Source organism: Mixophyes fleayi, chromosome 4 (assembly GCF_038048845.1).
Source record: "Mixophyes fleayi isolate aMixFle1 chromosome 4, aMixFle1.hap1, whole genome shotgun sequence".
NCBI classification, from domain to species: domain Eukaryota; kingdom Metazoa; phylum Chordata; class Amphibia; order Anura; family Limnodynastidae; genus Mixophyes; species Mixophyes fleayi.
Window position 1 is genome coordinate 78,676,409 of NC_134405.1, and position 15,400 is coordinate 78,691,808.

Sequence of the window (15,400 nt, forward strand, 5' to 3'; positions counted from 1 at the left end):
AGATGCAGCTATGGGGGATGCCTCGGTGTAGCGCACAGCACGGTGGCTGTGCGCTCTCGGCAGGAGGGGGGGAGCGGAGGTGCTGTGGAGGTGCCTCCTTCTACCTGCTCCCTCATCAGTTGTTTTTAGCCCTCCAAGAAGCCGGCCACAGTCGATGCAGGCTGTGCCCGTCCTCCTGTGCTGACAAGCTGAAGCTTTCTAGCACTCACTGTGTCTGGAGGGTTGGCAGCAGGTAAGTGAAACTCTCTCTCAACATAGTGCTGAGAGAGAGAGGGTAGAAATCGCAGTGGTTCCCTGAGTTGGCTGTTTTTTACTAAAAGCAGTCATTTTTATTTGTTTTAAGATAAGGATTCTATTTTTAGCTTAGGGAACAGGGTCAGGCTAGGGTCACTGTCTCAGTGAGCCCTGCTAGGCTCTGGATTGGTTGAGGTGATTGTCATTCTTGGACGATAGCCAGTCCAGAGCTGGGCCCTGGGGGGAGTGTTTTTTTCTCTTGTGCACTTCCCCCGTAGTAGCCTCTCACTCCTCGTGTGCAGACACCAGAATAGGCAGCCATTTTAAAAGCTCCAGCTTCTCCTCCTTTCTATCCTGTATACTGTAAGGTAAAGGGTTGGGGGTGGTTTGTAAAGAATTTGTATTTTTTATAAATTAGGGAGCTTTTGGCTGTGTTGCAGGCTCACTTTCTCTTGTAGTTTGTGTGCTGCTTGTTATCTGTATTGTGTGTATTTCACTGTACTGTTTTGTCCCATCTGTTAACATGTCAGAGAGGGAAAAATCTACGCGTGGCAAGGCCGGTGCTACTATGCTAAGTTTCACCTGTGCTGTACGTCATGTTAAGTTACCGTCTGGGCAGCCAGGCGCACAGGCTCTGTGTGTGTCCTGTCGGCCCACGGAGACTACTCCTGGTGAAACAGTTGCTGTCTGTTCAAACACAGAGGAGCCTGCTTGGGCTCGGTCTCTATTTAAGACGGTGGAACTTCTTGCTCAGAGGGTACAGTCTCAAGCTGCTCAATCCTCTGATTCAGCTTCCTCAGCTCAGGTTTTGGCTGTTTCTGCTCCAGAGCAGTCTGTAGAACCAGCCTGGGTACACAGGGCCTTGCATCCTCGGTACAGGGTTTGGTGGCGGTTTCTTCCTCTTTGGAGAGGATGATGCAATCGGCCGCACCGTCTTCCTCAGGTAAGCGGAAGAGGGTGGCGGCACCTCTACTGGGACATGAGTCTGATTGTGGTTCCCAGGAAGAGGGTGAGTTACCGCTGGGCTCTGACATAGATGCTGCTTCTCTGGTGGAGGAGGTTCAGACTGATCGTCAGAGTGTGGAGGAGTTAATTCAGGCTGTGCGTCAGGTACTTGATATTCCTGAGGAGCAAGTCCCTGAGGCTTCTGGATCCTCTCTTTTTGAAAAACGCAAGAAAAAGGCGTTTGTTTTCCCTGCCTCTTCCCATTTGGAAGATTTGCTGTCGGAACCTTGGACTTCCCCAGATAGGAAGTTCCAGGTGTCTTAAGCGACTGCAGTCGTGTTATCCTTTTCCCCCTGAAGTTCTCGTTAAATGGGAGACGCTTCCTCAGGTGGATGCAGCTGTGGCAAGGTTGGCAAAGGTAACTGCTATTCCTCTTCCTAACCAGGCCACTCTTAAGGATGGTACAGACCGGAAGGTCGAGACCGTTCTTAAGTCCATTTTTGTGGCAGCGGGTGCTTCTTTGAGGCCTGCGTTGGCATCAGCGTGGGTTAACAAAGCTGTTGAACGCTGGTCAGAACAGCTGTCTGACGGTTTGTTGGCAGGCAGGCCGTCCTCTGAACTGCTTCCTTTAGTGGAGCAGATTCAGAGAGCGACAGATTATTTAGGAGAGGCGGCTATGGAAGCAGGGCTTATTGGCGCGTGCATTTCTACCTCGGCAGTTTTAGCGCGTCTGACTCTTTGGCTTAAGTCCTGGGAGGCTGATGTAGAGTCCAAAAAGGCTCTTGAGTTCATTCCTTTTTCTGGAGATGTTCTGTTTGGACCTCAGCTTGATTCCTTTATTAGTCAGGCATCAGGAGGTAAGAGCACTTTCCTGCCGGTCAGTGCTCCCAAGCAGAGGATGTCCAGATTTCGGGCCTTTCGTTCCGCAGGAAGATCTCGAGGACAATATTCCTCAGGGCAATCTTCTAGAGGTCAGTTATCCGCCCCTAGAGGTGGTTTGCAGCGGGGACTTCAGGCCTGGTCTGGCCGACGTCCAGCTGCAAAGCCTGCAGACAAACAGTCTGCATGACAGGCTTTTTGCTCCTCCACTGTCGTCTGTGGTAGGAGCCTGTCTTCTGCGGTTCAGGGATCAGTGGTGTCAGTCCACTACCGATGTCTGGATTCGGGGAGTGGTGAACCAGGTTTACAAGATCGATCTGCTCGGTCTTCCTCCCAGACGGTTCTTCGCCACAGGGCTTCCGTCTTGTCCGAGAAAACGTTTGGCTTTAACAGAAGCGATTCGATCCCTTCTTTCGTCCGGAGTGATTACTCTGGTTCCTCATTCTAAAAAAGGTTTGGGGTTTTATTCCTTCTTTTTCTTGTGACAAAACCAGACAGCTCCTTCAGACCGATTCTCAATCTAAAGGATTTGAATACACAGGTCAGAGTGCCTAGCTTCAAGATGGAGTCTTTACGCTCGGTCATTATCGGCATGGAAAAGGGAGAATTTATGCATCTTTTATGTCTAGAGCCACAATATCTCCATGTGCCTATTTGGAAGGGTCATCAGTCCCTGTTGAGGTTTGCAGTTTGGTCAGAGAACTTCCAATTTCAGGCTCTTCCGTTCGGTCTCGCCACAGCTTCACGTATCTTCACCAAGATCATGGTGGTTATGGCTGCTCTGCTAAGGGCCAAGGGAATTACAATCATCCCTTACCTGGACAATCTACTTTTAAAGGCAGATTCTTCAGAGAAGCTTCTGTTGCATATTCAGGTAGTAATCCAGACCCTGGAGTCGCACGTTGGATTATCAACGTCAAAAAATCCAAGTTGATCTCATCCCAGCGGATGGTGTTTCTGGGTCTCTTATTCGATACCCGTCTGAGACGGGTGTTCTTTCCTCAGGACAAGATCCTAGCCTTGCAGAGGATGGTGAAATTCCTGTTTGGTGGCAAGGAGACTTTCCATTCATTTTGCAATGAGGCTTTTGGGGAGATGGTATCGTCATTCGAAGCGATTCAGTTTGCTCAGTTCCATGCACGACCGTTTCAGTTGGAACTTCTGCCGCAATGGAACAAATCCCATCGCAATCTGGCGAGTCAGGTTTTTTGCCTGTCTCCGCAGACGTGTTTGTCGCTGATCTGGTGGCTACACAGGCAGAATCTCACCAGGGGACGCTTATACTCAATTTGGGATTGGATTCTGATAACAGACGCCAGCCTTCGGGGTTGGGGGGCTGTATGTCTTCAGGCTCGGTTTCAGGGGCTTTGGACTCAGAAGGAGTCCAAACTACTAATGTCTTAGAACTGCGCGCAGTGTTTCATGCCCTAAGAAGTGCGCAACACTTTCTGCAGGGAAGGCCAGTAAAGATCCAATCGGACAATGTTACAGCAGTGGCATATCTCAACCATCAGGGCGGCACCAGGAGTCCCTTGGCCATGAGAGAGACTCGCAGGATATTTCTGTGGGCCGAAGCTCACGTTTCGGCACTCGTGGCCATCTTCATTCCTGGATTAGAAAATTGGGAAGCAGACTTCCTAATCAGGCAGACTCTGCATCCAGGTGAATGGTCTCTCCATCCGGAGGTGTTTCAACAGTTAGTGGTGAAATGGGGTCAACCGGACGTCGACATGATGGCATCTCGGTTGAATCACAATATTCCCCGCTACTGTTCCCGTGCAAGAGATCCCAGGGCAGTCGCGGTACACGCTATGTCCGTCCCTTGGAGGTACCGCTTAGTGTACCTTTTTCCTCCGATAGCCATGCTTCCACGAGTACTGAAAAAGGTGGAGAGAGGGTGTTCCAGTGCTTCTAGTGGCGCCGGATTGGCCGCGCAGGGCCTGGTACACCGACGTACTCTTAATGGCAGGAGGTCGGTCGTGGCGGTTACCAATACGCCCAGACCTGCTAACCCAGGGTCCCTTTTGTCATCTAGGTTTGCAACTTCTGGCTTTAACGGCGTGGCTGTTGAAGCCAGGATCCTAAGAGCTAAGGGGTTTTCGAATCGGGTGGTGCAGACCATGCTCTGTGCTTGAAAACCAGCTTCGGCCAAAATATAGCCTCGTGTCTGGAGGACATATATTGGTTGGTACGAGAAGAAGGGATATCCAAGTCTTTTCGTCTGGCCAGGTTACTGAGGTTATTGCAGGATGGCTTGGATGCAGGTTTGCGTCTTAGTTCTCTTAAGGGTCAAGTGTCAGCAAGTTTTCTTTGAAAGAAGATTGAAAGAGCTGTCATTCCTGATGTACAAACTTTCATTCAAGGTGTTTTCCATGTTCAACCTCCTTATGTTCCTCCGGTTCTGCCATGGGATTTGAATTTGGTGTTGAGGGCTTTACAGCATCCACCGTTTGAACCTTTGAATTCGGTGGATTTCAAATTTCTTACTTTGAAAACGGTTTTTCTTTTGGCCATTTCTACGGCACGCAGAGTTTCAGAGCTTGCTGCTTTGTCTTGCAAGCCTCCTCTGCTAGTTTTTCATGAGAATAGGGCAGTTCTTCGAACCAAGCCCTCCTTCCTTCCTAACGTTGTATCTAAGTTTCATTTGAATCAGGACATTGTTATTCCCGCTCTATCTGATTCTTCTTCTTCCGATAACGATGAGTCTATTCGTTATCTTGATGTTATTTGTGCCTTGCGAATTTATGTTAAAAGATCTCAGAAGTTACGCAAAACTGAGGATCTTTTGATTCTTTATGATGCTCACAAAAGAGGCTGGCCAGCTTCTAAAGTGACCATTGCTAGGTGGATTACGGCTGTTATCCGCCAGGCTTACAACGGGGCTGGGGAGCCTGTCCCTGATAATCTACGGGCGCATTCTACAAGATCTGTAAGTGCTTCCTGGGCGGCACGCCATGGTGCCTCCAGTGAACAGTTGTGTAAAGCGGCCACGTGGTCTTCTGTACACACTTTTACAAAGTTTTACAGATTTAATGTGTTTGCCTCTAGGGATGCAAGTTTCGGGAGAAAGGTGCTTCGTGCTGTTTCTTCTGAGCATTCCCTCCCGTGAGACAGCTTTGGGATGTCCCCAAGGTCCCGGTGTCCCCCAAGGGATGTGAGAGAAAATGGGATTTTTATACTTGCGTAAAATCCGTTTCTCTTAATCCGTTGGGTGACACCGGGCGCCCACCCTTAATGCTCTGGTTTCTCCTTCTGTTTGACATGTTGTCTGGTTGTTAAAAGAATGAAGTGTTGTTAAGTTTATTCTCGTTTCTTTGGTTTCTCTCGATCTCCCTTTCTGCAGGCTTGGTTAAACATAGAGTGGCCTCTAGCAGGAGGTGGGGTATAGAGGGGGTGGAGCCAGAGCTTTGTTTCAACTAAAGTTAAAGTGCCCAGTGCCTGTCCCTACTCTATACCCCAAGGTCCCGGTGTCCCCCAACGGATTAAGAGAAACGGATTTTACGTAAGTATAAAAATCCCATTTTATGCGCACACGAACGTGTGCGCATAAAATGGAATACAAACATTAAAATGTATAGATATCAAACATGAAAGAAATAACTAAAAGCTAAAAAATGAGTAGTCAATTAAGAGGAACCTGTAAAAGATGTATTTTCAATAGGCTGCCAAACGTGATCATGAATAGGATTTTGAAGTGACCTTATTCCTTTTGCTTGCATGCACGTTTCTATATTGGCCCATAATCAAAAAAATTACCATGTAGGATTAAAAGGAAAAAATTGTGCATGCAGCACAACAGACAGGTGTATTTGAACCAAAAGAAATGCACTTCAGGTCTGGGTTTTGTAGTTTACCTGTTTGCAATAGAGTGTATCTGCTCTGGTCAATGTTATTTCTGCATCTAGTAACAGGACCCTTGTTCCATGTTTGTGTTCAGATTTACCGTGATGAAGAAGAAAACTTCACCTCATTTGACTTCCTGTCCGGTGACGGCTCTGTCCTAATAGTTAGTCACTATGATTCTCAGCTGTCAGTGGTTGATCGCAGAACTCCAGGAACAACCTATGAGATGCGAACATCTGTGGGCATGTCGAGTGTCCGAACTGTTAGTGTGCATCCACTAAGAAGAGAACTCTGTGTTGTAGCAGGAGCTAGGTAAGCTTGTGGCCATATTTTTGGTGTTTTGTCAGGCATCTACAACAGAACTAGTAGTTTGTTCAAGCACCTGTTTCTCTTCTGGTCCCAGTAGGCTGCAATGTTAAAGTGGACATGACCTACTGCTTTAAAAAATCTAAATATCAATAAAAAGAGGATTTTTTACTTACCATAAAATCAATTTCCTATAGTCCATTGGGGGACACTGTGACACATTCGGTATAGTAGGTGAACTGGAGCTTAGAGCATTTTAAATTTTAATATGAAGGACAGCTCCTCCCCTACTATGCCCCTCCCATGGGAGTCCTTTTCAGTTTTATAACCCAGCCCAGAAGAGATGGTCTAACGAGGTGTAATGGCAACCTACCTGAAGATAAATAACCAGCACAATGTTCCTCAATGGACTAAAGACAAATAGATTTTACGGTAAGTAAAAAAAATCCTCTTTTCTCAGTCATACCTTTGGAGGACACTCTGACAGGTTTGGTATGTCCCCAAACGGAGGGATTGCTCTGAAACCATTGCGCATAAGACCATGCAGCTAAAGCATTCATCTGGGGGTGTGAAACCTGGATACCTACCAGAAACACCAGAAAGGTAAGGACAGACCACCATGCAGCGACCCAGAACAACAGAGTTGACCAAAACAGAAATACATGTCTCCTCAGAATCACCAGCTGCCCCGGGTAAAAGAGAAGAAACTCCAACAGACACCAGTCTTGCCCCACAAGGGACGCCAAACAATCCGGGTAGGTATTAAACCAGCAGAGTGTGTGTTTGCTGGCCATCCGCGCTTGTGTATACCATGCCAAAAGGAGACAGTAAGCGGTAGAACGAAAAGAATATCTGCAAAGAATGGAATTTGAGACATCTGCACACAATGTAATATATATATTTTAAACACTGTAGTATTGGAGAGGAAAGGAACCACACCATAATCACAAGCTCAGGGGAAGAACCCCTTGGCCCATAGAATCACAGTATCAGGAGTCCCATCACCAAAGCAGATTGTAAACAAGCGGTACCAAAGACAAGGCAGTAACCACAAGGTGGATTGATGGCCAACTACAGCATGTCAGAACCATGACCGCTGTGGCCAAAACTGAACCACCAGAAGAGCAGACATGAAGCCAAGGGAATTTCTCTGGTAGATACCAGCGCTGAAACAGCAGAGTTATCATCTGTGTAGGAAGAGAGCACAGCTTGGAAGGATCCTGATGCAGCCAAACTGCCTCCCATACGTCTCCCAGAACTCCAGCCCAGGGAAGAATGTTGCCGATATCTCCTGAAACGTGCAACTCCCGCATGACCATGTCAGTATCAGATAGAATTGGACATATCATGCCCCAAGCGAGTGACTAACGTGAGGCTTAGGACATAATAATGATCTGCCAGTCCAGCTCAAAGGTGGAACTGGAACAGAGCCAGGAATACAATCGCTTCAGCAGTCTGGCATAAAAATATGCTAGAGGTACCCTGTCCAACATAGACACCTGTAACTCCAGCATCATCATGCACCAGAGAAGAGACGCTCCCCATCTGGCCTGCATAACCTTGGCACTATTAAGAAAGAAAAAGGACAGAGCCCTCCGGGAAGAATAACCATAGGACACAGTGTTGAATGTCAATCAGAGTAACCCCAGCTGTTGGGCTGGGATCAAGGAAGATTTGGGAAGATAGAGAATTCTGCCCAGAATCTCTTTCGAAAAGCCAGACACCCCAGAGAGGCAAGGGACTCCCCCCTTCTTGCCAAGCTGGCAAACACAAGGTTTAACAGGCAGTGTAGGTAGCTCTCAAAGGAACTGAAGGACCAAACCCGAGGCTGTCTTCGAGTCATATTGCTGGCTGGCATAAAAATTTCTTGTTCCCTGTAGCATCAGTAAAGAAGTTCTCAGGAATAGTAGAACCTCGAAGTTCATTTAGAACCTGTATCTATTGCCCAGGGATGTAAACCCAAGGAACGCCTGGCCGCTTTAAGGAGTACAGAAAACCCGAGGGGTCAGAGACAGAATCCAAAGATGCTTGAGTGCTCAGCCACAGAAAACTCTGCTCTAGGTGCAATCTCGTGAAGAGCAGTGGGCAATTATACCGCTGCAGCCTCTAAAGCTGCGAATACCCAGTCCAGTGACTTGAGTGTGCCGAACAAAATACCTGTTGCTGCATGTGCACACTTAGGGAAAATATTTCACTTTGTATTTGTATTGCCTCTGGAGCGAGTCTGCTCGCAGGGATTAAAGAGTTTCTAGAGAGGCGGACAACGGGAAAACTTACACTGGGAGAGGACCGTATGTAACAGATTCTTTCAATAGTAACGGGGAAAAAAGAAAATTACAATTTTCCAGAAAATTGGAACTTACAGGTGAGGAGGAGACAGAAACCCCCATTTCTTTTTTTTTTTATGAAAGAAAGCGGAAGTTTGAAGAATTGGTAACTGCAGTTGCCGCCAAGCCTTGAAAACTACCAAACACTCAGGACAACGCCATCCACACTGTGTACACTCTAGGCATACCCCACACCACAAGTGTCCTTCCTCACAAACTCATGCACTAACTCCCCATCCTCCTTGGAAAAGAGAACAGAAACAAAGGGCTGCATGGATTCAGGAATACTGTTTGCTGGTTTCCCTGAGGAAAGTTAAGGAGATGTTTCATGATGATAGCCAGTGGTTAGCACTAGGTATGAAGCAGGTATGTGTGTTTGAATTTTGAGGAGGAAAAGGTACACCTACCTCTGCGGTCTGAGTTTGTACCGGAGTGACTTAGGCTCTGGATGTGGCCAGTGATATAGCCCAAGCCAATTCCACCATAGCAGTTGTAGTTGCAGAAAGTGCTCCTCATGGAAGTCCGGCTCAAACCCTGCACAAGGGCATCAGAGTTAGACTGGCCAAAAGACATTTGTGAATTACACACAGGACCAGTATAGAGTTGCACAGACTGGCACTTGTAAGCTTAGAAAGCCTTTTGTCAGCCATGTTGCAGGTATCCTAGGAATATTATGTGCTAAATCTTATTAAAGTGGCACTTGATAGATTTTTTTTTAGTTGAGCGGAGTCCAGTAATAAATAATCTGTTTGCACTTGGAAAGAATGCAAAGTAAAAATATTTAAATTACTTTAGCAGTACAGTGGTTTAAAACCATACCAGTATTTTTCATTATGTATTTCTATTGTTCCTCTGTTGTACTGCCATAATCGCTTTGCCATTTGTCTCTTGATGGAAAAGTTGACATTTTTTGTAAAAGCATTTTTACAATTTTTTTTTTTTTTTTTTTTTATTATAAAACTGTCTTAAAATAAGGCCCCTAATTGAGTGGCTATCAGTGGTCACAGAGCCCATATCAAGTATAGAAAATGGGAGACCCCTAACTTTTACCTAAACTGGTCATTCCTGAGCTGCATAATACTGTATCTGGAGCAAAAGCTCCTTGGAATATAAAACTCGTGCTGCAAATTTTCAAATGAACGTTTCAGCATTGTACAACTGTAAAAGCTTATTAAATACATGTGAAATTCCCATGCTACACTCCCCTCCAGTAAACCTGCATTATACCACAAGGGATTAAACTTGGTGATGCTAGAGACTGAAGTAATGGTTTTTGCATTCACTCCAGACTTGCCTTATCTGGTTTAATATCAGTCATTTTGTTAATCATTAGTAGCACGTAGCTGAAGCTAGCCACTTAAATCTGATGTGTTCACCCACCATACTACAGTACAGCTTTGCGAAAACCTTGCTACATGTAATGTGATTAGTTTGTTGCTTTGGCCTATTTACAGATAAAGGCGAAAGTGGTAGGCTTAGTTGTTGAAAATGTTTCAGGGTAAATGGGCCTTTCTTAAATTGCTTGTCTCCTAGGAGTGGTTAACCCATTGTTTATGTTGTCCTATACTAGAAATTGACAAATTCCTATTTTGTTGTTTTTCTGCAGTGATGTGTTTATTTATGATGTGCGAAAATTGTATTCGAAGAAGACCCATCCTGTTATGACTGCACCTGGGCACACAAAATCAGTTGCGTCTGCATACTTCTCCCCGGACACAGGCTGCCGCATTCTCACTACGTGTACTGATGGCTTTCTACGGTAAAAAGGGCCGCATAACACTTATCGTACACCTCCACCAACGTGTTGGAGTGCAATTGTAGCATGTGCATAGTGGTGAAGCAGAGCTGTAACTTAGAATTCTAGCGCCTGGGGCGAGAAAAAAAGAATGCCGCCCCCCTAGCCCTCAATTTTAACCAAATTAACCTAAAATATTCCTAAATTGCGCCCCCCTTCAGCGTTGCGCCCTGGGCGGTCGCACAGCCCTAGTTACAGCCCTGTGGTGCAGTGCAGATTGTTCAATAAGTTTTCTTTTATCTATAGTTATTTCTTCCACCATGGAGGACACTGCAATCTTGGGGTGTAGAAGACTCATGCTGGAGTAGAAATCTGTGAAAAGTATTTGAATATCATCATCATGATCATTTATTTATATAGCGCCAACATATTCCGTAGCGCTTTACAATTGGGGACAAACGTAATAAACTAATAAACAAACTGGGTAAAACAGACAAAGAGGTGAGAAGGCCCTGCTCGCAAGCTTACAATCTATGGGACAATGGGAGATTGACACATGAGGTTAAGTATACATTTTGCATCTTGGCCCAGCCAGACTGCAAAGGTAGGGTGACTCATAAGCTAAATGATCCTGTCACACAACAATGTTGGTCCGGGGGTAGTTGTCTTGTGTGAAATTGTGTAACAGGCTAAAGGTAGTGAGGTTAAGATGGTGGTTGAGGAATATTATAAGCTTGTCTGAATAGGTAGGTTTTCAGAGAACGCTTGAAAGTTTGTAGAACAGAGGAGAGTCTTATTGTGCGAGGGAGAGAGTTCCATAGAGTGGGTGCAGCCCGATAAAAGTCCTGTAACCGGGAATGGGAGGATGTAATGAGGGTGGATGAGAGACGCAGATCTTTTGCAGAACGGAGTTGCCGAGTTGGGAGATATTTTGAGACAAGAGAGGAGATGTATGTTGGTGCAGCTTTGTTGATGGCCTTGTAGGTTAGTAAAAGTATTTTATATTGGATTCGGTAGAAGACAGGCAGCCAGTGTAGAGACATACAGAGTGATTCAACAGAGGAATAGCTATTTGCAAGGAAAATCAGTCTTGCCGAAGCATGCAAAATAGATTTTAGGGGTTTGAGTCTGTTTTTGGGAAGACCAGTAAGGAGGGAATTGCAATAGTCAATGCGGGAGATGATTAGTGCATGAATTAAGGTTTTAGCAGTGTCTTGTGTGAGATATGTACGGATTCTGGAAATGTTCTTTAGATGTATGTAACATGATTTAGATATAGAGTCAATGTGGGGAACAAAGGATAGGCGTGAATCAAGGATTACACCTAGGCAGCGAGCTTGTGGGGTGGGATTTATGGTCATGTTATCAACAGAGATAGAAATGTCAGGTATGCTCTTGTTGGCGGGTGGGAATATTATTAACTCTGTTTAAGAAAGATTAAGTTTGAGTTGACGAGAGGCCATCCAAGATGAAATGGCAGAAAGACAGTCAGTTACACGGGACAACACAGATGTCGAGATATCAGGAGAGGATAGATAGATTTGGGTATCATCCGCATAGAGATGATACTGAAAGCCAAAGGAACTTATTAGATTTCCAAGAGAAGCGGTATAGATAGAGAACAGCAGAGGACCTAGCACCGAGCCTTGTGGTACTCCAACTGATAGGGGAAGCGGAGCAGAGGTGGCTCCAGAGAAATTAACAGTGAAAGAGCGATTAGAGAGGTAAGATGAGAACCAGGATAGAACTGTGTCTTGAAGACCTAGGGATTGCAGCGTTTGTATGAGAAGAGAGTGGTCAACGGTGTCAAATGCAGCCGAGAGATCAAGGAGAATTAGGAGAGAGTAATGGCGTTCAGTCTTAGCAGTGATCAGATCATTAACAACCTTGGTCAGCGCAGTCTCTGTGGAGTGTTGAGAACGAAAGCCAGACTGAAGAGGATCCAACAGGTTGTTTGCTGAAAGAAAGCGTGTGAGGCGAGTGTAGGCAAGTCTCTCTAGAAGCTTGGAGGGGCAAGGGAGCTGAGAGATGGGACGGTAATTTGAGAGAGAGTTTGGGTCGGAGTTTTGTTTTTTTAGAATAGGAGTAATCACTGCATGCTTGTATAGTGATGGAAAGATGCCAGTAGAGAGTGAGAGATTACAGATTTGAGTTAGAGGTGAAATGAGCACAGAAGACAGGGATCTACCAATTTGCGAGGGAATAGGATCAAGAGGACAGGAGGTAGAGTAGGAAGATAAGAAGAGCGTAGAAATTTCCTCTTCATTTGTGGGGTCAAATAAAGAAAGGGTGTCAGAGGGTAGTGGGAAGGAAATGAGCTGATGGCTTGTTGAGGAAGAGGATACCATTTCTAGTCTGATCTTGTCAATCTTGTCCTTGAAGTAGGAAGCAAGATCCTGAGCACTGATAGTAGATGGAGGGTTCGGGGTGGGAGGATTGAGAAGATGATTAAATGTATTGAAAAGGCGTTTGGGGTTAGAAGCCTGAGCATAGATAAGAGATTGAAAGTATGTTTGTTTTGCAGTGTCCAGAGCATTTCGATAGGAGTGGTAGACAGAAGTATATGTGAAGAAGTCATTAGAGCTTCGAGATTTACGCCAGTGACGTTCTGCTTTACGGGACAGTTTTTGAAGATTTCGTGTTGCTTTGGTGTGCCACGGTTGACATCGAAGTCGACGTGTAGTATGAAGTGTCGCTGGAGCCACTTGATCAAGGGCCGTTGCTAAGGTTAGGTGAAAATGAGGTACTGCCATCTCAGGGGATGAGAATGTAGAGATAGGGGAGAGAAGGTGTTGGAGAGAGGTGGAAAATTGTTGAAGATTAATAGAATTAAGATTTCTACGAGTATGAGGAGGCTTGGTTGAGTTAGACAGTAGAGAGGTTAGAGCAGTGGGGGTGAGAGTGTAGCTGATAAGGTGATGATCCGAGAGGGGGAAGGGTGTATTAATAAAATTAGAAACTGAGCATAGTCTAGAGAAAACAAGATCAAGGCAGTGGCCATCCTTATGAGTAGATGATTCAATCCACTGGGAGAGGTCAAGTGAGGATGTTAGAGAGAGTAGTTTGGAAGCAGCTTTGGAAGGTGGGTTATCAATGGGGATGTTGAAGTCACCCATGATGATGGTGGGGATGTCTGAAGATAAGAAGTGAGGGAGCCATGCAGAGAATTCCTCAATAAATTGTTGGTGTGCTCCATGGGGACGATAGATCACCGCAACACGTAGGGAGAATGGATTAAAAATGCGAATAGCATGTACTTCAAAAGATGTGAATGTGAGTGATGGGACATTTGGTAGAATTATGTATGTGCACTGTGGGGAGAGAAGTAGTCCAACCCCACCTCCTTGTCTGCCTTCAGGTCTGGAGGTGTGGGTGAGATGGAGGCCACCATGTGAAAGTGCTGCAGGTGAGGCAGTGTCTGATTGCATGAGCCATGTTTCTGTTATTGCCAGAAGGTTGAGGTTTTTTGAGAGGAAGAGATCATGAACGGAGGTAAGTTTGTTACAAACAGAGCGTGCATTCCAAAGGGCACATTTAAAGGACTTGGGAAGAGAGGGGAGACGTAAGGAAAGGGAATTCTCTTTCAATCACTCCTCCTATTCCTTATACGCTGCTTCTGTTCATATACAGAATGTAAAGTAGAGGTGTTGAACTGCGGATTTCTGCCTCACCTTAATTCGTATCACGTATCCAATATTTTCATCATCATCATCATCATCATTTATTTATATAGCGCCAACATATTCCGTAGCGCTTTACAATTGGGGACAAACGTAATAAACTAATAAACAAACTGGGTAAAACAGACAAAGAGGTGAGAAAGCCCTGCTCGCAAGCTTACAATCTATGGGACAATGGGAGATTGACACATGAGGTTAAGTATACATTTTGCATCTTGGCCCAGCCAGACTGCAAAGGTAGGGTGACTCATAAGCTAAATGATCCTGTCACACAACAATGTTGGTCCGGGGGTAGTTGTCTTGTGTGAAATTGTGTAACAGGCTAAAGGTAGTGAGGTTAAGATGGTGGTTGAGGAATATTATAAGCTTGTCTGAATAGGTAGGTTTTCAGAGAACGCTTGAAAGTTTGTAGAACAGAGGAGAGTCTTATTGTGCGAGGGAGAGAGTTCCATAGAGTGGGTGCAGCCCGATAAAAGTCCTGTAACCGGGAATGGGAGGATGTAATGAGGGTGGATGAGAGACGCAGATCTTTTGCAGAACGGAGTTGCCGAGTTGGGAGATATTTTGAGACAAGAGAGGAGATGTATGTTGGTGCAGCTTTGTTGATGGCCTTGTAGGTTAGTAAAAGTATTTTATATTGGATTCGGTAGAAGACAGGCAGCCAGTGTAGAGACATACAGAGTGATTCAACAGAGGAATAGCTATTTGCAAGGAAAATCAGTCTTGCCGAAGCATGCAAAATAGATTTTAGGGGTTTGAGTCTGTTTTTGGGAAGACCAGTAAGGAGGGAATTGCAATAGTCAATGCGGGAGATGATTAGTGCATGAATTAAGGTTTTAGCAGTGTCTTGTGTGAGATATGTGCGGATTCTGGAAATGTTCTTTAGATGTATGTAACATGATTTAGATATAGAGTCAATGTGGGGAACAAAGGATAGGCGTGAATCAAGGATTACACCTAGGCAGCGAGCTTGTGGGGTGGGATTTATGGTCATGTTATCAACAGAGATAGAAATGTCAGGTATGCTCTTGTTGGCGGGTGGGAATATTATTAACTCTGTTTTAGAAAGATTAAGTTTGAGTTGACGAGAGGCCATCCAAGATGAAATGGCAGAAAGACAGTCAGTTACACGGGACAACACAGATGTCGAGATATCAGGAGAGGATAGATAGATTTGGGTATCATCCGCATAGAGATGATACTGAAAGCCAAAGGAACTTATTAGATTTCCAAGAGAAGCGGTATAGATAGAGAACAGCAGAGGACCTAGCACCGAGCCTTGTGGTACTCCAACTGATAGGGGAAGCGGAGCAGAGGTGGCTCCAGAGAAATTAACAGTGAAAGAGCGATTAGAGAGGTAAGATGAGAACCAGGATAGAACTGTGTCTTGAAGACCTAGGGATTGCAGCGTTTGTATGAGAAGAGAGTGGTCAACGGTGTCAAATGCAGCC

General features: G+C 45.4%; 1 protein-coding gene across 3 annotated transcripts in view; it reads left to right on the top strand.

The window, feature by feature from the left end:
- WDR76 (WD repeat domain 76) overlaps positions 1 to 15,400 on the top strand; it is a 59,101-nt gene that overhangs the window by 29,186 nt on the left and 14,515 nt on the right. For all 3 annotated transcript variants that reach the window (XR_012691225.1, XM_075207508.1, XM_075207509.1), the window contains 2 exons: positions 5,996 to 6,213; positions 10,141 to 10,293. Coding sequence is in view for 2 of the 3 variants with exons in the window: in XM_075207508.1 (XP_075063609.1) it covers positions 5,996 to 6,213; positions 10,141 to 10,293 (371 nt within the window). In the remaining variant the exon portion in view is untranslated. The remainder of the gene's footprint in view (positions 1 to 5,995; positions 6,214 to 10,140; positions 10,294 to 15,400) is intronic.